We start from the raw sequence: 24,012 nt of genomic DNA, 5'->3' as shown, positions 1-24,012 counted from the left end.
TAGCCTTCAGTATTCCTAGAAACACCCATATTTTTCCCATGAAAATGTCACTAATCTTCTTAGCAAAAAAGGAAACGAGAATATAATTCAATTTTTGATGATTTTAACATTAACAAATAAAACAAAGGACGAGTTCCTACCTTTTATAAAGTGAATCATTACCATGGTACCCAACAAGAGCTGAAATAAAACCTTGTTCATCGTACTTGTGAGTCTATAAACCTCAAATCGTCGCCGGTAACAAATGGGACAATAATGAAACAATACAATGCCTTTTTATTAGTTTTATGCTCGATTCAAAGTAATAAAGGCATTATAATAAAAAAAATTAATGATCATCATATTTATATTACTTAAATATTAAATTAAATTGTCCTGACAACATCGGCCGTACTTTTAACAAATTTTTGTGATGTGTTATAGACTAGATCAATGTACCTGTATAAGTTTGCCTTCACATAACATTCCTTAATTTATGTCTTGTTTTCCTTATATTCACGTTTATAACTAGGCGGGTGTTATCGTTCTTTGAAGGCAATTATAACCTTAAAATATAGCATATGTATTCAAAAAAATCATGTATGTGATGTTTTTCCTACAAAAATAATCACCTGTAACACAAGTACATGTAGTATCTGAATGTTATGTAGATTGGTATTTCTGGGTTGGAAATAATGAATTCTTCCACTATATTAGAGCGTAAAACAAGAGATAAAGGATGAAGTCTGTGTCGTATTTTGACTTACTACATTGTAGTATACTGTATTTTGTTTTCACGTTGTGTAGGTGAAATGTACCAATTATTTTAATGGAAATGTTTAATATAAATAATGCATTATGCTACGAAAGTTCATATTGGTGTAATATGTGTAGATAGATATTTATCAAATGGTAATAACATTTAAATTATTTTGATACTTTAATATTAAGATACTAAATGAACATGTACTTTTATCGTGAAACATGGTTTTGTAAAAAGATACCATATCAATACTAAAGTCATCAATGTCTTTATACTTACAAATGCATGTATAAAGTAAACCTGTTATGGTACATCGTAAGTATAGTTACTTTGACGACAGCAGTCATAGATAATGCAGTGATAATTCCATTTATATAATTTTTATTCAGTTTTACAAACGTTTTATTTTTGTAAGAAATAGTTTGTTGTGATTTCATTCACAGCAATGTCAAAGTCTCTCATGTTTTGTGTTTCAAACTTCAGCCAGCCACTGTAGCCAATGTACACCGATTGACCATTCACATATGAAGGTAAGATGTTACTGAACCTTAATCTTAACAACCTTTTGACACAGTTCATCCCGTCTTTAAAGCGACGTTTTTGCTATAACTTCGATCTAATCCACACGACCTTGGGGTAGGTCATTTTGCCATCATGATAGGTACGTTTTAAGGGTACCTTTGATTATTTCTCTGCAGATCGGACACTTCCTCATGGCTGGAGCGCACTGACCACATGTGGATATATGGCCGCAAGGAATAAACGCGATTGATTCAGGTTCTTCAAAACATACTTTACACATAAGTGTATCTTTGGTGATAGTGATATTGCCCTTTGCCCCTATTAAAATAGAGAACAGATAGTCATTAGTACACATTAGTACAGAATTGATGAGAGGAAAAAACATACATCAATCATAATACTATTAAACAATATCTAGACTGAACTGCACTGTAAGTGTGATTTCTATTGATGTCGTGTTTCATAGGGGTAAAGATTTCATTACTAATATTCTCAAAAGTAAACCTAAGCTAAATCTCAATTACATTATTCTGCAAAAACACTACTTTTCAGCCAAATTAAAAGTACTCCTCAGGCCTGGATCCAAGGACTGGCGTGCCTGCCGTAAAACACTCCCCTGAATCGGTAAGAAAAAGTGTTTTTCCACCACAAGTTTCACCCCATAATATGTTTTGCCTTGCTTTGCATGGCATTTAATTCAATTAACGCCCCCTAAACTCAAATTCTGGATCCGCCCCCTGCTTCTCGTGCTTTATTGAACTTATTGTGAATAAATAACACTTAACTTCAACGAGTATGTCTGATCACGTTTTATGTTAGTTTCGAAGCTCAAATGTTTTTGTTAGGGATTATCATTAAGGACGATCGTCGTCTAAATGGAAGACGAAAATGGAGAAACAATTTGGTATACCCTTGACAATATCCGGGATATCTTTTGCGTCAGAAATTCTTTATTATGCACTTAGGTAAGATTTTATATATTTTTAAAAAGGTATAGAAAAGCAGAGAACGCTTACACTACCGGTGCTCCTGGTCCCAGTTTTAAGTGGAGTCCGAGTTGCTCATTTGCTTTTGTTACTTAGTATGTATGATTGTAGTTACTTTGTGTTCTTTGTTGTGTATGTCTATTTTCCATGTCTGGTCTTTGTCCCTGGATTACATTCTTTTGATTTCCGCTATAACCTTGGTTCCCTTGATTACTCTAATATTAAAAATATTTATATAATTGCTACTATCGATATGTACCTTCTGTGGCCGTCCTACTTTGTTTATGTTGTTGGTCTCTTAGTGGCTTTTTCGGTTCTTTGTGAGATAGTGTGTTCGATTCGATCCTTGATTCTCGAGTTGTCACTGGTAAGTTTTCGCTGTCGTTTGGTAGAGGTATAGAAAACCCAGAGGCACCAGGAGGAATGTTTTCTTCATTTTCAAATATTTGTTCCAGTAACTGCACCGCCGAGATGTTATCTGTTTCTACAACAATTCATAATTTACTTAACAATTATATAGATAGATAAGACCTTAAGTCACTTTACACTTACTATCTATAAACCTGAATGTCTCAAAATTAAATTTCAAACAATAAGGTTAAAGGAAAGTTAGACCAATATAAATGGTTGAATGTGATCAGTTTTTATTATTTTTTTTATTAATACATACAACTTACCAAGTTTCCTGGCAGCATCAATATAAGCAACTTTGATGATGTCAATACTGTATCCTAGTTCTTGTACACTCTTTACACATACCAACTGTTCTATGTTATCTTCATTTGAATTTTTTGTACAAAAAGTGCTAGTTTCGGACGGACTTAATTCCTCTGAGTTGTGCTAAAAAAGGAAACAGTATACATTTAAGCACCTTCCTTTAAAAAAATATTCATTTTAGATTGCAAAATTTCATGAATTCGGACTGAGAATATTCTTGAAATGTATATTTTTACCCTGCGTATCTATAAAATTTTAGCATGAATAAAAATATGCTTGAACTTTGTATAACTTGGATTGCAGATTAGTTTATAAAATCTAGAGCAAAATACAAAAAGAAATAAGAACTTTTTTGATTTCAGATTTTAACAATCTTTAGGCCACATTAAAAAAAATCCTAGATTTTCCAAAATGTGTTATGGGCGGGTAAATATTTTTTTTATGAAAAAATGCTGTCCATTTTAAAGAAATTTATCTAAATTGGACAAAATATCAAAATAAATATTTTTGAAGGGCCTAAAAATATCCTGCAGGAGGTGAGAATCGAGGATACTCTTTATTTTGGCCTTGTAGTTTAAACTTTACTAATCATGGCGATATAGGACATTGGAAAAGTTGTTGAAACAGTTAATTCTCAACGACATCGTTTTGATGAAGATGTTGGTCCTTTGTGATTTCATGCTTCAAAATATATGTACTGATAAATTTAATAAAACATACTGTTTTTTCTTGTTCTGTCAACTCCTTCACGGTTTTCTGAACAATCTGAATAAATTCGTCGCCTTTGTTTTGTCTTAGGAAAGTACATTTAGGGAACCAATGAGCATGTTCTACCCAAGGATTGTCTTCAGTATCCCAGCTAGTTAATCCTCCGCCGCAATTAAAACATCTAACAAGATCATTGATACCTGCAAACAATAGATATTGCAATGTTATCGTTTTACACTACATGTAAAATTCAGACGATGCATATAGTAGATGTGATTCGAGGGTAATATCGAGCTAACGATGCTTTCTGTGGTCTACATATGTATATTTTATGTGACGATTGTTCTTCCTGTATTTAAGAAAAAAAACATATGTTTATATCCCACATTAACCAATCAAATCAAACCGAATCAAGAACAATAACTGTCACAAAGTCTATCAATTTTTTTTATCTCAAAAGTGCAACAACTGACTGATCACTAAGACTATTCATGTGATCTGTAATTTTTCCTGTTCTTGGATAAGAAATAAAAGTGAAAAATTGATTTTTGACACGCGTGAATCAGCTCCTGTCTGCATTTGATAAAAACTACTACTTAAGAATATTTTGTCCAAATGTTTTCCAAGGAACAAATGTACAACAGTAATATAACATACTGAAGTAATCATGATTTTTGCAACACACAAAATAGAAACAAAGAAAAAGACGTTTTTTTTAGGTAAATATGAAAAAAATTAACTAAAATCGATGAAATGCTCAATTGACAACTTTCACTTTCAAATTCAGGAAATAAAAGTTGAAATAAAAGTAGTCTGTTTAAAATTATTTCTTGTTTTATGTCCCATTGGTAGACTAAATTGAGGAAATAAGTAAATTTAGCAATTCACCCACGTATTCATTACTTTGTGGGTAAACTTAAAACTTCCTTGTTTGAAATTTTCAAATAAAGTATTTGTAGTGAATGAGGATTTTCAAAAGGAAGTTTGAACTTTGTGATTTTACGGAAATCTGTAAACCTTTTTTTTTTGTTCCTGCTTGGGGTTTATCATATTCAACCATCCTTTAGAGTATTTGGGTTTTAAAATTCATTTCATTGTTTATTAGAGATTTTACTTAATATGGTTTGTTTCTACTTAAAATAAAATCCGAGTTATTATTGTTTAAAAAATAGCTATGTCAAATTAAGGTATACTTAAATTACAAAGTACACACCTGTATAAAAGAATCCAGCTGTGGCAAGATTTTCAGGTGAAATAGGGTGATCCAGAGGCCATCTGTCAAAGGTCTCTACTCTCTGGAACAGTAACATGTAGTTCTCATACTTCGGTGGTATGTTTGGTATGAACGATTGTGATAAAACATGGGAAGCTGAACAAATTTCGAGGGAGTTTCTGCCATCGAGGTAGTCCATAGATTCGTCTGATTTTTCAACTGGAGGTCGTTCCTGAAGTTTTGTGGTTTCTATAATGATTGCTCCTGGTGATTGTTTCAATGCAGACTGGTCTGTTTTCTCTACAACTTCAAAGTACTCATGTTTGCTTGTGTAACTCTCCTGCATTTTCTCCGTGTCTGGGCACACCTCTGCAACAATTTTTTGCAACTCTTTTGCCAAGGGACATAATGGTGCATTTTGAAGATGCACAAGTATTGGTGATAACTTTTGGTTGATCCAATCGCCAATTTCCAAACCACACGACATGCACCTGACAACATCTAATTTTCCGCCATAACTGAAACCGGCAGATGACAATTTGCTGGAATAAACAGGACACCATAAGGGGAAGTTTGCAAATGTTGCAAAGCGTTGAAGATTTTCTGAAAGAACCGGTTTTTGTTGAATGGAAACCTATAAAACACAATTTAAAATATGCAATGAAAATAGATTAATGCAGACACGGCCCTGTAAAAATGCGTAATAGAATAGAATTCAGAATTCCATATAAAATACAATGCAATTTGAAACCTATAGAACATTTTAAAATATGCAATAAAAATAAATGAGTGCAGAACTTCAAAAATGTGAAATAAAATAGAATTCAGAATGCCATATAAAATATAATGCAATTCTATCGCATAGGTATACCTTATATACCAACATGTTGAACTTACCATTTTCCTATAGAATTATTGCACGATATACTAATATTTTGAAGGCATACTCTGATACTCTGAATTGAATTTTACCTTATACTTTATAAGAATATTAAATGGGAAAAACATGATCTATTTATATATAGCGTCATGTAACGGAAAACTAATTTTAGACAGTTATTTTTATCTATTTGAAATCGTTCACTAAATTCTAAAAATAGCAGAACTTATTAGTTGTTCTAAATATAACTTGCTATATTTAAAATGACCTTAAGTTATTTTTTTTTTCAGAAAGCACTTCAGGAGATTAAATTCAGTCATTTGAATTTCCAGTGAAACTTTTCAATTAAGACTAAATGTGTATCAGTATCGATAATATTCCCCCAGAATATTGCTTTGCTTAGCTTATTGAACAATTAGGTAGCTGTGCTAATTTACATTTAATATTTTTGTTGCTTCCTCAATTATAGTAAAATGTAACGTTAGCTTGATATCACACAAACGCTAATTTTTCACCGTGTGATGGTCTTGAAAAAAACAAAAAAGAAATAGTAATAACTTAAATGTTTGTCTTAAAAAGCTCGTAACTCATATGTTACGACTAGACTAGTATATGAGTACACGCATATGAAGCATGCATGTATGAGAAAGTATATGTTTTTGAATTGAGAATGTACCCGCGAAAAATATACGTATAATAAATATTGTATGGTAAAACTGAATGTTAAATACGATTTCATGCGTATTATTTCAAAACGTCTTTTATCATGTTTCTGTATAAATTGTCAAACTGGCAACTTTTAACTTTTTGTCTGGCATTTTTTAATTAGTTTCACATAATTCTCTCCCGTATTGAAAACAATACCGACAGAATGTTTTAGTTCAAATTTTAAGCATTTGTTCTGCATGTTTTCATTTCATGCCTATTTCTATTTTTTCTAAGATAGTCTGAGTATATTTTTTAAAACAAGAACGCGATGAAATTCGTCAAGAAAATGTTGATCTTCGTGAACGAGTTATCGAAATGCAAACCAGATCTATGAGGGACACTTTATTATTCAGGGGAATCCCTGAGGATGAATCAGAAAAAACATGACCCTTATAATAAAAATACAGAAAAGGTCTTAAAATCATTCATCGAGTCCAAACTTCATATTTCTGATGAAATAAAATTTCATGTCGTCCATCGACTTAGACCCCGAGCTGATGGAAAACCCCGCTCGATTGTTGCGAAGTTTGAGTCTAGAAAAGATAAAAATAAAATATTAAAAGCAGCGCCCGTATATCTTAGAGATACGGAATATACTGTGTATGAACAATTTCCCAACGAAGTTATAGAGCGCAGGAATATCCTTTGGCCTATATTCAAACGGGAGCAAAGAGCTGGTAGAACAGTCAGATTCAAGGAGGATAAGCTCTATGTTGATGGTCAACGTGTCTATCCACATGATGTTCAGCAATCAAATCAACCCTACTGTCCAGTGCCAAATATGGAAGGGGTAAATCGTCGTTTCAAAGACCCGATAATAGTCCAAAATCAAGGCCATTCATTTCTACAAAAACAATTTGGACCACCCACCAATCCGATACGCGAACTGCATGGTAATCGTTACTAGGACAGGCTAACAAGAGGATAGTTTTTTCTTGTTTAAACGTTTGTGGACTTACAACTTAACTAAATTTTCAGGAGTTTCATGATATAATTACTCAATATGATGTATTTATATGTACTGAGTCGAAATCTGACAAGTTTAATGTGCCAAATGGTTATGATTATTTTTCTTAACATAGAGAAAACTGTGATAAAAAGTCTGGAGGTATAACTGTTATTTACAAAAGTGTATTAAAATGTGATTCATCGTTTGTTAATAATGATTCAGAGTATGTAGTTGGTTGAAAATCAATGACGTTGTTGATGACTCAAAACTGTTAGTAGGGTGCATATATATTCCTCCTGAGGGTTCGAAATATTCATTTATTGATATTTTTGATGACATAGAAAATACGAGAAGATAATGTGCATGTAGCTCTTAATGGTGATTTTAATGCCAGAAGTAACACGAATTTTGATTACATTGTACCTAACGATGATTTATTAAGAATTTTGAATATTGATGGTGTGGATGGGGCAGACAATTTTCTGAATAGTTATCAACAGCTTGATGAGTATAAAATCCCATTAGATAGAGCCAGTGAAGATAAAGGAAGATGTTATTCTTATGGCTCAAGGTTATTATTTTTTTTGTAAAAAGTAACGGTTTGTTTATTGTTAATGGTAGAGTTGGAGCAGATAAAGGGCTTGGCAGAGTGACAAGTAATTAAACAAGCCTCATTGATGATATGATTGTTACACCAGAGTTATTCCCAGTTATTAATGAATTTGAGGTCATTGATTTTGACCCACTTTTATCTGATGTACACTGTAGACTTCACACTGTTATTTCTACTTATAATGAAACTAATTTGAATAACAATTGTATACCTGTAAATAATACAAGTGAACGTATTCCTATCAGATGGAATGCGGATATGGAAGATCAATATGTTACAAATGTTGAAAATGAAATTATAGTAACAAATATAATGGAAAAACTTAATGCATTAGAGATATCAAAAGCGATAATTTTAATGTTGAACTTGATTCATTTGTTGAAGACGTCTCTGATATATTTAAGAACTCAGCACATGATTCATTTGGTGACAGATTCATTCGTCATAATTGTCCCAATCGAAAAATTTATCAGACATGGTTCAATAATTTATGTTTCCAAAAGAGGGCAGAATTTCACAAAACTCATTCCAAAGGCACAGGCAGGGTTTAGAAAAAGGATATAGTACTGTTGATAATATTGTTGTACTACAAAGGCACAGGCAGGGTTTAGAAAAGGATATAATACTGTTGATAATATTGTTGTACTACAAATGCTTATAGAATTCTATTTTCATAATAATAAAAAAAATCTATTGTACTTTTGTAGATTTCCGTAAAGCGATCGATACTGTTTGGGGTTTGGGGTTATGGAAAAAACTTATTGAAACTGTTAAAATTTTGAGAGTTATACATAATATGTATGGAAGTATAAAGTCGTGTGTTAAAAATGGGAATGATTTATCTGGATTTTTTGCTTGTGAAGTTGGGGTCAGGCAGGGGGAAAATTGATCTCCTTTTCTTTTTTCGGTGTTTTTGGCAGATCTAGAGTCATTTTTTTTTTCAAGTAATGATATTTCAGGTCTCCAGGCATTATCCAAAGAACTTTTAGAACAAATTAATTGTTTCTTACTTATATTTATTCTTTTATAAGCAGATGATACAATAATTATAGCAGAATCTGTTGAAAATATACAAAATTGTTTGAAAGTTTTTGAAGAATATTGTAACATATGGAAGTTGTCTGTCAATGTTGATAAAACAAAAGTTATGGTGTTTTCTAAGAGAAAATACAAAGGTAATGATATATTTAGATTATATGACTCTAATATTGAAATAGTTGATATGTATTCATATCTGGGTTTACTTTTTAACTACAATGGTAAATTTACTGTAGCCAAAAAGAAACTTGCAGAGCAAGGAGAGAAAGCACTGTTTGCATTACAAAGAAAAATAAGAAATTTTCCCAGTGGATTTACAGTTACATTTATTTGATACATTAGTAGAACCGATATTACTATATGGATGCCAAATCTGGGGATTCGAAAATTTGCAAGTTTTGGAACGGGTACATTTAAAATTTTTGAAACAAGTGCTCTCTGTGAGATCAAGTACACCAAACTTCATGGTGTACGGCGAAATTGGAACGTATCCATTAGAAATTGATGTAAAACTTAAAATGTAAAATTTTTGGATAAAAAATCTGTTAGATGAATCAAAACTGTCTGGTATTATGTATAAATTAATGTACAATATGCATTGTTCTGATATATTTCATTCACAATGGATAGTTTTTTATATACAATCTGTACTAAATGACATAGGCTTATCGTATGTATGGGATAGTCAGTCAGTTTTGTATGTATGGGATAGTCAGTCAGTTTTGTATGTATGGGAGAGTCAGTCAGTTTTGTATGTATGAGATAGTCAGTCAGTTTCGAGTAAACTGGAAATAAAAACAGTTGTAAAGCAAATATTACAAGATCAGTTTGTACAAAGATGGCATAGTGAAAAAGATAACTCATCTAGAGGTCAGTTATATTCACTCTTCAAAAAAGATTTTTGTTGTGAAAAATATTTACTTAAATTAGATAGAGGTCACAGGTTATACATAACGAGACTTAGGTGCTCGAACATAAAATTTCCGATCGAAGTTGGGAGATGGATGGGTATTGTAAGAGAAAACCGTGTTTGTAATTTGTGTCAGATGGGTTTAGTGGGTGTTGAATTTCATTATATGTTTATTTGTTGTAATTCAGATATTGTGAGGCTAAGAGAATTATATATTCCAAAATACTATTTTACCTATCCATCTTTACCCAAACTTCAAGGATTGATACAATTTTGTAATGTCAAAGTATTACGTAATCTATCAGTATACGTTAAAAAACTTATGAAATACTTTTAATTATATACTTACCAACTTGGTTCTTGTTTGTATCATTATATTATAAACAGTATGAACTACACAAAATATAACATGTCTATGCTGTTTCACTACTTTTGTTTTGTTAGGTGTGTTAGATTTGTAAATCTTTATATTGCATTATATGGTAATTTTTTTACCTAGTTCGCCATTGTAATATATGTTATATGTATTTGCCTCTTGTAACAGTTTATACTGTCAGAGTGAATAAATAAATCTGTAAATCTGTGAAAAAACAACTCCTTAAAACGAAGTAAAAAAATATAGAAACTCTTTTACATGTCTCATTACCAATTACATTTCAGTATCAATGGAACCAGCGGTATTGATGAGGCACATATTTGTAACACGATTCCTCGAAATAGTTACGTCGTTGTGAATACAGCAAAATAACAAGTCATATAAAAAAAACACTACAATATTCTTGCTCATAACGAACTATCAACCACTGTTCAAAGCTTTTGTCAAACTCAATAAACGGAAAAATGTATAACTGTATTGTTAATATGTATAGTAATATTAAATCACGAATACAAAATACAGAATTTTCAGATTTCTTTCTCTGTAATATTGGAGTTAAACAAGGTGAAAATCTTTCACCCCTACTTTTTGCATTGTATTTGAATGATCTAGACAATTTCTTTGAAAACAAAAATGTAGCTGGTTTATCACATATTTCCGAACACATTGAAGTAGAACTTAATCATTACTTGAAACTTTATACAGTATTATATGCTGATGATACTGTTCTAATGGCAGAATCTAAGGATGACTTGCAAAAGCAATTAGATACCTTATATGAATATTGTGATGTTTGGAAACTTAAGGTTAACACAGACAAAAGTAAAATTGTTATTTTTTCTCGAGGTAGATTACCAAATAATGTGTTATTTAAATATGGTGAATTAGAATTAAAAATTGTAAACGAATTTAATTATCTAGGAGTCACTTTTGGAAGAACATGTAGTTTCCTACGGGCCAAACAGGTTAATGTAAGAAAGGCGACCAGTGCCATGTATGACATTTTGAAAGAGGGCAAATTACGTAATATGTCACTTGAAATCCAATTGCAATTATTTGACAAGGTAGTTCAGCCTATACTTTTGTATGGTTGTGAAGTTTGGGGAGCGGGATATGTTCGTATTATTGAACGAGTTCACTTAAAATTTTGCAAAATGCCTTTTCATTTAAAAACCTCAACTCCAGATTATATGATCTATGGTGAACTCGGTAAGACCATAACTTGGGTACATTATGTAAAATCTATTTTAGACCATTGTGGAATGTCATATCTATGGGATACACAAAATTGTATTAGTAGTATTTGGCTCTATAAGATAGTAAAACAGAAATTGGTAGATCAATTTACCCAGTCTTGGGTCTCTCTAGTGCAAAATTCACCGAAAACTCTCAACTACAGAATTTTTAAAGAAAATTTTGAATTCGAAAACTATTTTTAACTTTTGGACACCAAACAAGCTATTAGTGTTTGTAGATTTAGGACTACCAATCATAATCTACCTATTGAATCTGGTAGATTTAGGACTACCAGTCATAATCTACCTATTGAATCTGGTAGATTTAGGACTACCAATCATAATCTACCTATTGAATCTGGTAGATTTAGGACTACCAGTCATAATCTACCTATTGAATCTGGTAGATTTAGGACTACCAATCATAATCTACCTATTGAATCTGATAGATGGAGAAATATTGAGAGAAATGAGCGAAATTGCAATTTGTGTAACTCTCACGAAATTGGTGACGAGTTTCATTATTTATTTGTTTGCCCTGCATTCCAGAATGACAGGACAAATTTTCTTAAAGTGAAATATAGAACACGACCCAATATATTGAGAATGAGAGGTTTTTTACAAACTCAAAACATTTCAGAGCTTAGCAAATTATGTAAGTTTATTAATATTATAATTAAACGAATAAATTCACCGGGATAAATTAAGTAAATTAAGAATTTATTTGTTTATACATTGTAGTTAAAATTACTATTATACTTGATTACTGTTTCGTAACCTAAAAATAATGTATGCTATTGTCAATGTTATATATTATGTATAATGTACATTCTCTATACCACTGTAAAGAGGTTTATTGAGAAATAAAGATATATATACCACTTGAGAACAACACCTTATTCCAAAAATAACATGTTTCAATGTAATTTGTACATAAAGCTCGAAGTTAATTAAAAATTATAAATAATTACAAATTACTGATTGAAATCACGTGTTCAGCGAAATTTGATATATATATATATATATATATATATATATATAAATGGTATTTTTCCATTGATTCCCTTGAGAATGAGTCAAATGCTTTTTTTCAAATATACATTCAATTAATTTTGACGATACAGGATATCAATATTGAGACGCTACTGTATACATTCCGCGTAGATAGTGGTAAAATAAACCGTTGTTGCTCTAAAAAAATATAGCATAAGTAATTTCTAAATTGATGAAAAGAAAGCTACTAGAATACAATATGTTATACATTTGACTTAAGACTACAAATCCTTCTGTCAACTCTCTAGTAATAGCAATATTGTGAAGTATTTTAATGTGAAATGATAAAATCAAAAACAGTTTCCAGTATTTCAAAATATTATGCGTTTGATTTGTAAAAAAAAACCTCATTTCATGAAAAAAATCAATATATTTTTTTATAATCGAATATATTACGAATAAATCAATGTTTCTCACCTCTCGAACACTTTTTAACATTGTAGCCATTAGTTGACAAGTATCAAAAACGTAGCATTTTTTTCTGATTTATACTACGTGATAAGATAAATTAATCATACTTTATCACTTTATATGAAATAATTTTACGTATGTACGGTGTACGTTCCATATAGCCTATCACGCTGAAGATAAATGTAGTCCCAGTTCTGCCCTTTGTCGCCAGTAATAAAACGCTATTTAAAGACCTTATGCAAGAGTTAAATCCACAGATATATCTATATACATCAAGTAGGTTAGAGTGTCATCATTCAGTGCAGGTAAATCAACTATGTACACATTTTGTATTTGTCTTCCCCTAAACAGGTGATATTGATAAATCATGATTTTTACTTTTAGCACAGCCTTTATTTAGATATTTAAAATTTATAGGAAATGTCAGTAAAATGTTTTTTTCCGACGCAGTCGGTATAGTGTCGCTTTGTACACTTTAACCTTAAAGACGCTTTTCTATGGAAACTCGAGTCACATGGCCAAATACTGATAACTTAATGGCGTTCGAAAAAATGGCATCGAAAATTGTGTGCCATGTGTTAATGTAGAAAATTATAAGTAAGAAGAACAAAGCTTTACTGCGTCGGCTATCTTTTTTGAAAGATGGTACTTGTTTCAGGTTAGCTTATGCATATAAAACATAAACAATATTATATTTTTAAAATAAATGGATAAATCTTTCGAAAGATGAACTCTTATATATCCTTCCGCCGCCAGTCGGCAGTCATCTAGATTTAGAGTTTTTCTTTGCGCATAAATATATACATACTCTGATTATTTTAATGCCTGGCGGGTATTCATTGGTGTATAGTAGAAACTGTGACCTTATTAGTGGAGTCCGAGTGGCTCATTGCTTTTGTTACTCTGTATGTATTATTTTAGTTACTTAATGTTCTTGGTTGTGTATGTCTGATTCCATGTTTGGTCTTTGTCCCTTGATTGTTATCTTTTGTTTTCCAGTAGAACTTTGGTTCCCTTGATTACACTTTCAACTTTGAAAAAGTGTGTTTCTTCAGGAGGAAGCTCATACAATCGAGGAGAAGCTGAAACCTTACTATACAGAAAAAAAAACGTGGATATTTGTAATATCGACCGGTTTGCTGTAAACGTGTTTTAAGGATTGACCTCTCATCACCAGCACTAGAATTAAATACTGAAGAAAATAATAGGTGTACAAGAACTACTAAAAACTACAAATATAGAAAAAGTAAGATATTCGCCATTATTGCAGCCCCATGCTTAATACAAGGAATATTCTCAAAGTTCCAAATTTCGGTAAATGATATGGTGAATACCCTAGGAGACATTTGGTCCACCAGTATCATACCGTAATATTATTTTCAGTGGTATCAATATGTGTAAAACAGCATGATAAACCGTTGCTTACATAATAAAGGTGTTTATTATATTCCATATTTACTTCGTGGGTGGCATTGAGGTGACATTTTTCATCCCAATGTATTTGTTGTCTTTTTGACATATTCATTTCATATCACATGGTACTTCATCTGGTTTGCTCTTTGATATCTCGATTATTCATAATGTATTTTGGAACACATTTAAAAGCGGACGTTAGCCTTTAGAACAATTTATGATTTGGTGATTAGTTATATCAAATTGGGTTTAATTTTATTTGCTCTTATTATTTTATCAGGTTATTTTTTTTTAACAAATTCAGAATTTTGATGAAAAAAAATCATGTAGTATACTTAAGTTAATTAAGTGTAAGTTTTTGTAAGAATCAGGCAAAATGGGAAAATAAATACATGTATGTCATAAACCCACCGTTTGAGTCAAGGGTAATGCCTCTTTTTGAAAATTGAAAATTATACTGCCACATTAATATTTCAACAAGGTTTTCACTTGAAAACTTGAAAAATACATTCTTGTATTTACTTCCCACCAGTGTTAATAATACTATATATATAGTAACCAATTTTGCGCTAAATAAATACAATAAAAACCGTCAAAGTCCGTTTGTTTGTTTGAATGTTCTAAAGGCTAATGTGCGCTTTTAAATGTGTTCAGAAATTACCACGTGGAAATTACATGATTGTATGTCTTAGCTATCAATTCTGGCAAATGACGAGAAGAGTATCGATATCGTTCGCCATTTTTATACAGGAAATTTTATAAAAAGTTAATTTATATACAGCTATAGTAATTTTCATATTTGTACTCCATAATACACTGCTGACAAAGTTTTTCATTCAAAATATCTATTTATAGTATAAATGGTAGTTGGTATTTGATATGATATAAATAGAACTGCAGTATATAGAGAAAATATATTATCTTGAACAAAAGCTGACGTGTTTATTTCTTTTTTTTTGTCTAACCTACAAAGTTCTAGTGATTTTTTAAACAATGGGAAAAACAATCATGTATATTAATTACACTCCCCACAAACGAAGTTTTTGGGGAAGGGTTTCACCTTGTCTTTCTGTCTGTCCGAAATATTTTGCTGCAATTTTATGCAATTTTGTCGGATGTGATATAACCACAATATCAGGAATTCATGTTAAATTTGGACAACAATTTTAGAAATGACAGCTGTTGAACTAAATAGGCGTTCTTCATCAAAACTTGGCCTCATGCGTTCTCCGCGAATTCTCTTCGACGACTTGCAGGATTGTTACGAAACTTAATGGTGTGTTGGATTATCATATTTGAATGAGCATATTTTAGAAGTGCCGGCTTTTTTAACTTTAGCATTTTCCAGAAAAACCTGGTCTGATGCGTTGTCCGCAACTCCTCCCTAACGACTTACAGGATTCTTATTGGACTCAATGGAGTATTAGCATATTGGGATGAGCATATTGTCGGGAATTTATGTTTAAAGTAAATTTGCAGTTATATTCTGTCATTGTTTTATCGACAACAAAAAATAGTACTGATTGCGACTTAGAGTTATAGGTGCTTTGGAAATGGCAGCAAAATTGTCAATAGTGTCTAGTTAATCCCCCCAAAAAATTGTGTCCAATTTGAATCGTGCGTCCACATTGATCCTCATATGTACATGCTTTAACAGACGAAAATACATTTTATAGCACTGTACTTTTAAACTATGATAATTTAAAAAAATATAGATTTAAATTCTACAATGATTTCTCGTTAAAATTATGTAAATTTTGTTTCAGTTGGTGTTTTATCTATTCCATAAAACGAGTGTTAAAGGTATTGAACTAATATTTTGGTTGTAGCGGGGAGTGTTCAAAATGTAGGGAGTATACATTTGTTGATTTAATTTTTTTTGTCTAGAATGTAGCGCAGATGCTGAACAAATTAGAGGAGTTTACATTGCATATAATGTTGTTAAAAATGGATTAAATGCCATGAAATTGCGTTGAAATGTACTTCAAAATATTGCAAAATATTTTTCTTTATTCTGTTAGGTTACATTTTCAAGCATATATAACTCGAATCGAATTTGACAGAATAAAACTAATACAAGTCCCATTTGACGAAAATCATACTATTTAAGAGCCAATCTGCCAGAAAACCATTCAAAACTATCCAAAACCAAGTTTTCCCAAATTAACTCATATTTGGTGCATTAGTGCATTTTAGTTGCATAAATGCCGACACACAAAAGTTTCGGGAAATTAAAACTATTTCTGAGTTATGGGGCCCCATCTTTTATAGAACATAATATGCTGAAAATAAGTGAAAAAAACCCAGCCATTTTTAGTCATGTTTAAAGGTTTATTACAAAAGATGTTGCAAAACAAATAGGCTATGCATATTTTTTTCAAGTATGATGTTGCTTTAGAATGAAGAATGCATAAAATTCATGTAAGTATCAGTTTTATGTATGATTTATAGACCCATTCTAATTTTCTAAATCTCAAGAAATATTAAAAATTACAGATTTTAGTAACATTAAACAACCAAAATACTACAAGAACCATGTCATAATAAAACAACCTGTATACATGTATGTATAATGAAGGAAAATATTGAGCTCCGGAAAACATATTAACATTGGAATAGTGCTTCAACAAAATGGTCCATCTGATGAAATCATTTTATTTTGCTAATTTTGAGGAGTGAATCGTAATTTTTGGCACATAATTTTCATTATTGAATCTGAAAGCATGAATTAATGCGAAAGCAAACAAAGAGGATTATCTTGTGTCTTACTTGATACTATATGAGAACAATTTACATGAATTCAAGATTTTTAGTATTGAAACAAAAGGTCAATAGAAGACGAAAGAACTTATTTTGTAAAAATAACAGTTATTGATTTTTAAATATGGAAGAAAAAGTTGCTATAAAATGAATCCATTAACATCTGCTGACAAAGCAATGGTAGACTGGTCAATGCAATATTTCATTGAAGGTGTTTAATCATACAGGGAATTAAAAACTACTTTCCCAGATAGCAGCATGGTCAGTCAAACCCTGTATATTGGTGGACCAAATGTCTAGATGTTCAACACATGCCTAAACTGATGAATTAAAAAAAAAACCATTTTGACACTCAAACTGTTTTTGTGTAATTTCCAAACTAAAACCCGCGAATGTGTTCACTTGACAGAATTCACGAATATTGATACCCGAGAATGTGTTCACCTGACAGAATCTGCGAAGTTATAACGTTTACAGTAACATTATGTCGGATTTGCTATTAAAATTGTTTAAACCGATTTAACAAGGAATTATTTTATCATCGAAATACCCTAAATACATTGCATAGACAATCTAGATCAAATTTTAGGAAACAAATCCTTCAGCCGTTGTTTTTTTTCTCTAAAATTTTAATGGCCATGGCAGTGAAACCGTTTAAAGAAAACATTTCCTTAGAGGCAAAAACAGCATATCAATAATCATATCATTTGTCATCGCACAGAAAAAGGGTGTCAATGGATGATGAAGCTGGCGACGACTGTGCTATAAACGTATGATAATAAGATCGCAATCAAAGCGCCGATGGCGTTGAACCTCGGAAGTCATGAGAAATTTATAGGTATTTTAAAAACTTTATAATCCGCTGATGGTAATTTGTTCTTCCTGTATTTCCAAAAAGATTAATTGTTTATTATTTACAACGGGATCAGCGCTTCCATCACTACTAGAACTACACACCCACACAATACTGATGATTCAAAATTTCAATTTAAATTTCGTTTTATTTTTCTTTTTTGTTTCGTTTCCTTTCGTTTTTAATGTGTTTCTCAATGTGTAATCTTGACAAACTATTTTTAGTTTTAAACGTAGCCAATCACGTGGAATCCATCAATGGATATCAAATGCATTAATAAAATATAGTTCAAACTTCTATATATGTACTTGAATTTTTCTTTGACAATCAATGATCATGTAAAATATAATTTCAATCGTATATCGTAGAAACGGACAATGTATTTAAACGAAATAATCAATTTGATACATTCAATGAAAATAAAAAATCAATTCAGTGGATTATAAAATGGGTTAAATTTAGAAGAAGCTGATTCCCCCCCCCCCACCCCACACTATGTTCAATTATCTGTAAAATTTTTTAAATATATGGAAATGCTATCGTAATACACAGAAAAAATTGCAACATATGTTTTCATATGTTTTAAAACATATGGAAACATACATGTATGTTCAGGACTAATATGGAAATTTATGTTTTTGTGCCTATAAAATCACATTTAAACAAAAGCGTTTTTTCTAAAGTATATGAAAATCATACCTTTTTCATACATAAAGTTCTACGGCGGGTATATAACTACTGTTACCATTTGATTTTTAATCAATTAATTTGTTAGTCCTAAACATATGAAAAAAAAAAAGAGAAATAAATGTTGTTTTCAGGTGTTTTCAAAATATATGGAAAACGTATGTTGCAATTTTCCCTATGTAGGAGGTACATATCTTTCATATATGTTTACAATTATCCTCTTAAGTTTTACTGCTCAGAATAAAAAAACTGTTGGTTACATAAAGAAAGTAAACTTGCAAAAATGCATGCCCTTCCGCTCACCAAATATTAGCTGACTTCACGGCTTGAAATTTAGCTAAATATTACAAGCGATGTTAATCGAAGCAACCATTTCAGTCGAGCCTGAGAAATAAAGACACGGTATGTGCAAAAGCAATATGCACTGCATGAACTGGAGGTTAAGGAGCTTGAATCGCTCGGCTGGCTCGATAAGCAACATTTATTTTTATTTTAAAAGCAGCCGTGTATTTTTTCTTGGATAAAATTCCAAACGCTCATACCTAAGGAACAATCAGATCAATTTTCATTAATTTCCAGTAGTTTTCGAAGAGAACACATTTTAGAAGAAGGACAACAACGCCAATATTGCTAAATAGGTTTACATGGAAATTTTACCACAGATAGAGGTCATCGTGTTAAACATTTTACCTTTGTCAGAATTTGGCCACACCTAACAGTTTTGGAGAAATACATGTTTGTGAAAAACTTTTGAATGGCCCTATGTTCTATTTTTAGTAACGGTGACCATGGACGCCCAGTGGCCCTTTGGGTTCTGTATACAAGAAGAAGATGAGCAGAGAACCTGAAAAGCGGAGGCTTGTTACGAGTCGTCAAAAGCAATGTACCAAATATTGAAGAAATCCCTTCAATAAAAGCTGAGATAACTGTTTCAAAATGTGTAACGACTGGATGGATGGACAAGGTTGATTGATTGATTGATTGATTGATTGTTGGGGTTTAACGCCCGAGCAGCAATATTTCAGCTTTATTCAGGCGATGAACACGAGAGGGATGATACAATGAACATGAAATGATGATGATAAAATGAAAAAAGGGATGGGACACAAAAGTAATATGGGTCGACAAATTTTGATTGCCACAAGTAAAAGGGGGGAATGGGGAAGGTCGGACAATTTAGCCTCCTGTGGCGGAGCGCAAAGGTTTCTACTCCTATTGAATACCACAGCAAGGTTCTTTAACATGCGAGGAACGTGGCATCTTTCCCAACACGGTGCACCACTATGGTTTGTGGTCCAGTTTGCCGTATTATAGCCTGACAACCCCAGCATGTAACACGCCAGGGGTACCCCATTCCACCACCCGGAGCACACATCCCAGTTACTCTGGGTAGAGCGCCTAGCCCCCGGCTTTTCTGAGCACTATTTAGTCGCCTGTTACGACAAGCTTAGCGCTGCTGCAGGCCTATTCTTTTGACACCCGGACCAGTGTGGATGGACAAGGTGATTGCGATATAGCCCCACTCTAATGAGTTCTAAGCCACTTGATAAATAAGAAAATACAAATGTAGTAGACAAAAACCACCATGTTAAAACCATATATACCAAAATATCTAGTCATTTCGTCCCATAGAATCTGAAGAAAAAATACAAATATAAAAATCAAGTAGTATAGATGTGTATTTTATACCTTCAATCCTTTGAGTGATACTTGAAATGTTTGATCTATTAACTGGTAACATTGACCTTGTCTTACTTCACATGCTTTCCCTCCTGAAACTCCATTAGCAAGGAAATCAAAGTTATTCAAAGAACTTAATATGTTTGGAATCTTTTCTTTGGTCTTGACCTCATATGTCTGGTCTACAGTAATAAAGGATGCAAACACACCTTAAACACCACCATTTGAATTTAAGGCAGCAATCATGTCTTCTGGTGTCAACATATCATGACGCTCACCAGAATACCTGGAAAGAATCAGCATTTTTTGTTATGAATGTTTAAATGTTTGATAATTATAATTCAAGCAATACTTAACCATTTTATGGTAGGGATTTTTTTAAAACTAAAGATACTTTGAAAATTGTTTGTATGGGCGACTTTTTACATATACATGTATATATCATTTTTTAAAATTGAAAAACACGCTCTACACAGGCAAATATTCTTCACGTAAAATTCATGTTAATCGGGCTTCACATGAAATTCACGCGAACATCACATTGTATTAACGTGATTTTCACATGAAATTCACTTAACACGAATTGCACGTGATTAATTCACGTGAATTTCACGCCAAGGCTTGATTTATCCGAATTTTACGTGAACTCGGTCACCAACTTTATTTGCTTCAATTCGGTGAAAACCATATGAAATTCATGTGAAATCATTTGAAATATTTTTGCCTGTTAAGAATGTTAGATTGCCATGTGAATGGTATGGTGAATCATTAGAGTAGTAATCATAAGTTTTGTACAACATATCTTATTCAGTTATTACGTGGTTATATTATACGATGACAGTTAATATCCCCCCTTCCTGCCATATTTTTTTAATTATTGGAAAAATTATAAGAACAGTGTAATTTTTATATTTGTCTTAACAAAACAAAACCATAAATAGTATTCCAACTTGTTTTATCGAAAATGTATGAAAAAAAAATACACGACCTTCAATCAGGTAAGAAAAGTAACAGGTTTTATCCCTATATAGTGCTCGCTACAATCTGCTGTGTTAGTTCACTACATATTGAAAGCAACTCCCTGCGACCGTTTTTTGTTCAGCATAATTTTTTTCGAAATTCTGTCAATAAAATGAACACATATTATAACATAACTATAGATGTTTGAAATCGTGAATTATTTTTATTAATATCTTAGATAACCTATTTATCTCAAAAGTATTCAGCAATTTTTGTTATTGTCTGCAAACGTATTAACTTACCTGTGCGCCCCCAATCTGTACATTCGACTCCTACAACCACTGCGCATTGTCCAGCTTCTCAGGTAGTAAAATTGAAATATATGATATAATTCGGGCCAGACAAGTCCGACTACATTACTTGCGAATACACTCGCGAACTTATAGTCCATAAGAAGTAGTGTCGAAACAGTAGTTTTTAAATAATAAAAAAACGTATTTTAAAAATATCTTACATTACGTTACAAATTGGTTATTTTTCTTAATTTAATAGTGAATTTCAAAAAGAAAGTTTCCTGGTGTAAAATGGTTTGTATATTTCCTTTAACTCCATAATCTTTGTGAACACAGAGAAAAGGGCAGTACAAACTCCAATAAAGAAAAATGGGAATTATCTGAGACTGACCAATTTAAAGCATATTAATTTTTTTCAAGTCCACTCAAATTAACAATATAGCCTATATGTAATCGATCCATTGAAATTTAGTTTTGCAATGGAGGTCTGTTTGTGATAGAATAATTAAATTTAATCACATCCGGTAATTTTGAAAAAAAGGTCGTTCCAGGGGACATTCCAGAAAAACGGAGTGCCTGGGAATTATTTTCTAATTTTTGCGTAAATTATGCAAACGTTAACAAAATTATCCAACAAAAAAGGTGTTCCATTCCTGGAAATTACTCGGGTCCTCCACTGTTACACACTCACCAAAACGTTATTGAGTATAATCGATCTTTTCTTTCTTTGTCAACTGTCCAGTAATTACCTAAGGAAGTTCCTCAGGTGATTTTCATTGCATCAAGAGAAGACAAACTCTTACTCCTCCGGGAAAATAAGTTAATGTCTGTATTCTATGGATAATCTCCATGCATGGGGTTACTTAAAGCATTGAAAAAAATGCTTTATGAAATAAGGGAAAAATACTACTTCCTGATTTGATGACGAGAAGGGATATTGTTTTAATCAATCTTGTGTCATTACACTTTTATTTACAATAACTGTTATTACTAAAGTAATGTGAATCCGTAATATAAGTATTTTTACAGAGCCTAAACTGAAACCTGTTTTTTTTCACATCGATATTTTGCAGACACTCACTGGAGTTATCCCTCCTTAGCTGCATAGGAACACTGCTTTATTGTCTTGCTGAACGAAATGTTCAGGAGTGTCTTCAGGAAAAAAAAAAAAAACTAAAAGAGACAACGAATATGCAATGTATAAAAAGAAACAATGGTGCTTAAAAGATCAACATAAACTCTTCAGATATCAAACACATCTACGTGCCCAACTTTGGAGGAAGAGTACGCTTAAGAACCCTTTTTAATTCATCAATGAACTATAGGACAAAATGTAAACCTGTGTTCCTGGTTTCATTTATTACGTACTTTGTGTGATCTCCTTACACTTAAGGTACTCATTTCATAAAGGCAACGGTAACGCTATTCAAACAAAAAACAAACACAACAAAATAAAACAAACAAAAACAAAAACAAAACAAAAACAAAACAAAAACAAACAAAAACAAAACAAAAACAAAACAAAAACAACTAAAAACAAACGAACGAACATGTGTTTTCCTGTTTACTTCTTGAAAGTAATTACTTTGCATAGTACGTTGTATGGCATCAAGCACATTTGCCTAACATATACGTCAACCTTTTGTTCTAAAGCATTCGGTCAGTGTTGTTACAAATTACAAATTATAAAATTTCATTAATATTTGCACCAGTGCAGTAAGGGAAATGACGCAAGCCGACGTATGTTCTTTAAATTTATAGACAAATTTATGATGCAGCATATTTAGATTTTCTTCTGTTTTCGTTATGATTTCTTCGGGTTTTAATACTGTTAGTTGTTTCGGTCTCCATTTTTTTTTATGTTGACTTTATCCTTTGACTTCACAATTTTCAATTTGTCTTTGAAATAGGCACGGGTATCCTCGGTTTTAGTCACGTCAACACGTACTATATGGTGCAAATATTATAAGCGTCGTTTTTAGGAAATAAAATAACTCGCTGATCATTTACAATTCTTTATCGTTATTTAATTACTAAATTATTTCTCGACCAATGTTAAGAAGACAACATATCGACATGTTTAGTATAATCAGTCATAATGATTGTTTTTCGTAAAATATTGCAGCCGAACGTCTAATTTTTTCGTTCATTTCAGAACATCAAAGATCACTTTAGCAAAAATTGGTATGTAGTAAGTGTCGCCATGTCACTTGATTGTAGATGCTAAAAACTCCATGATTCGCGAAAATAAAATTAAACAGAACAATGGATGTTTTGCATTATCAGAAACTCGCAGTATACAATA

The 24,012-nt window shown here is 31.8% G+C and overlaps 1 protein-coding gene across 2 annotated transcripts; it reads right to left on the bottom strand.

The window, feature by feature from the left end:
• Window positions 1-1,106: 1,106 nt before the first annotated feature.
• Window positions 1,107-13,195, bottom strand: LOC148614636 (putative inhibitor of apoptosis). 2 transcript variants are annotated; one of them, XM_088588866.1, is made up of 6 exons: window positions 13,068-13,195; window positions 4,889-5,522; window positions 3,688-3,875; window positions 2,928-3,090; window positions 2,510-2,734; window positions 1,107-1,582 (listed from the first exon to the last, which is right to left on the bottom strand). In XM_088588866.1, exons 1-6 carry the CDS (start codon window positions 13,095-13,097, stop codon window positions 1,395-1,397), a joined length of 1,428 nt encoding a protein of 475 aa, XP_088444992.1. In that variant the 5' UTR covers window positions 13,098-13,195; the 3' UTR covers window positions 1,107-1,394. The 2 variants fall into 2 exon arrangements, with proteins under 2 accessions (XP_088444992.1, XP_088444993.1); XM_088588867.1 differs by lacking the exon at window positions 13,068-13,195 and adding an exon at window positions 5,786-5,843.
• Between the last annotated feature and the right edge of the window lie 10,817 nt (window positions 13,196-24,012).

The sequence above is a fragment of the Perna viridis genome, chromosome 6 (assembly GCF_037379345.1).
Source record: "Perna viridis isolate PV_CMFRI_1.1 ecotype Kerala chromosome 6, ASM3737934v1, whole genome shotgun sequence".
Lineage (NCBI taxonomy): Eukaryota > Metazoa > Mollusca > Bivalvia > Mytilida > Mytilidae > Perna > Perna viridis.
This window is presented reverse-complemented; position numbering and strand designations above follow the sequence as displayed.

Bases quoted from the DNA above. Each gene is read 5' to 3' on its own strand.
- LOC148614636 (XM_088588866.1), bottom strand. From the start codon at position 13,097: ATGGCTACAATGTTAAAAAGTGTTCGAGAG. The intron at 2,735-2,927 runs GTAAGTTGTATG...GAATTGTTGTAG, and splicing joins TGATGCTGCCAGGAAACTTG to AAACAGATAACATCTCGGCG. The intron at 1,583-2,509 runs GTACATATCGAT...CTATTTTAATAG, and splicing joins AAGTAGGACGGCCACAGAAG to GGGCAAAGGGCAATATCACT.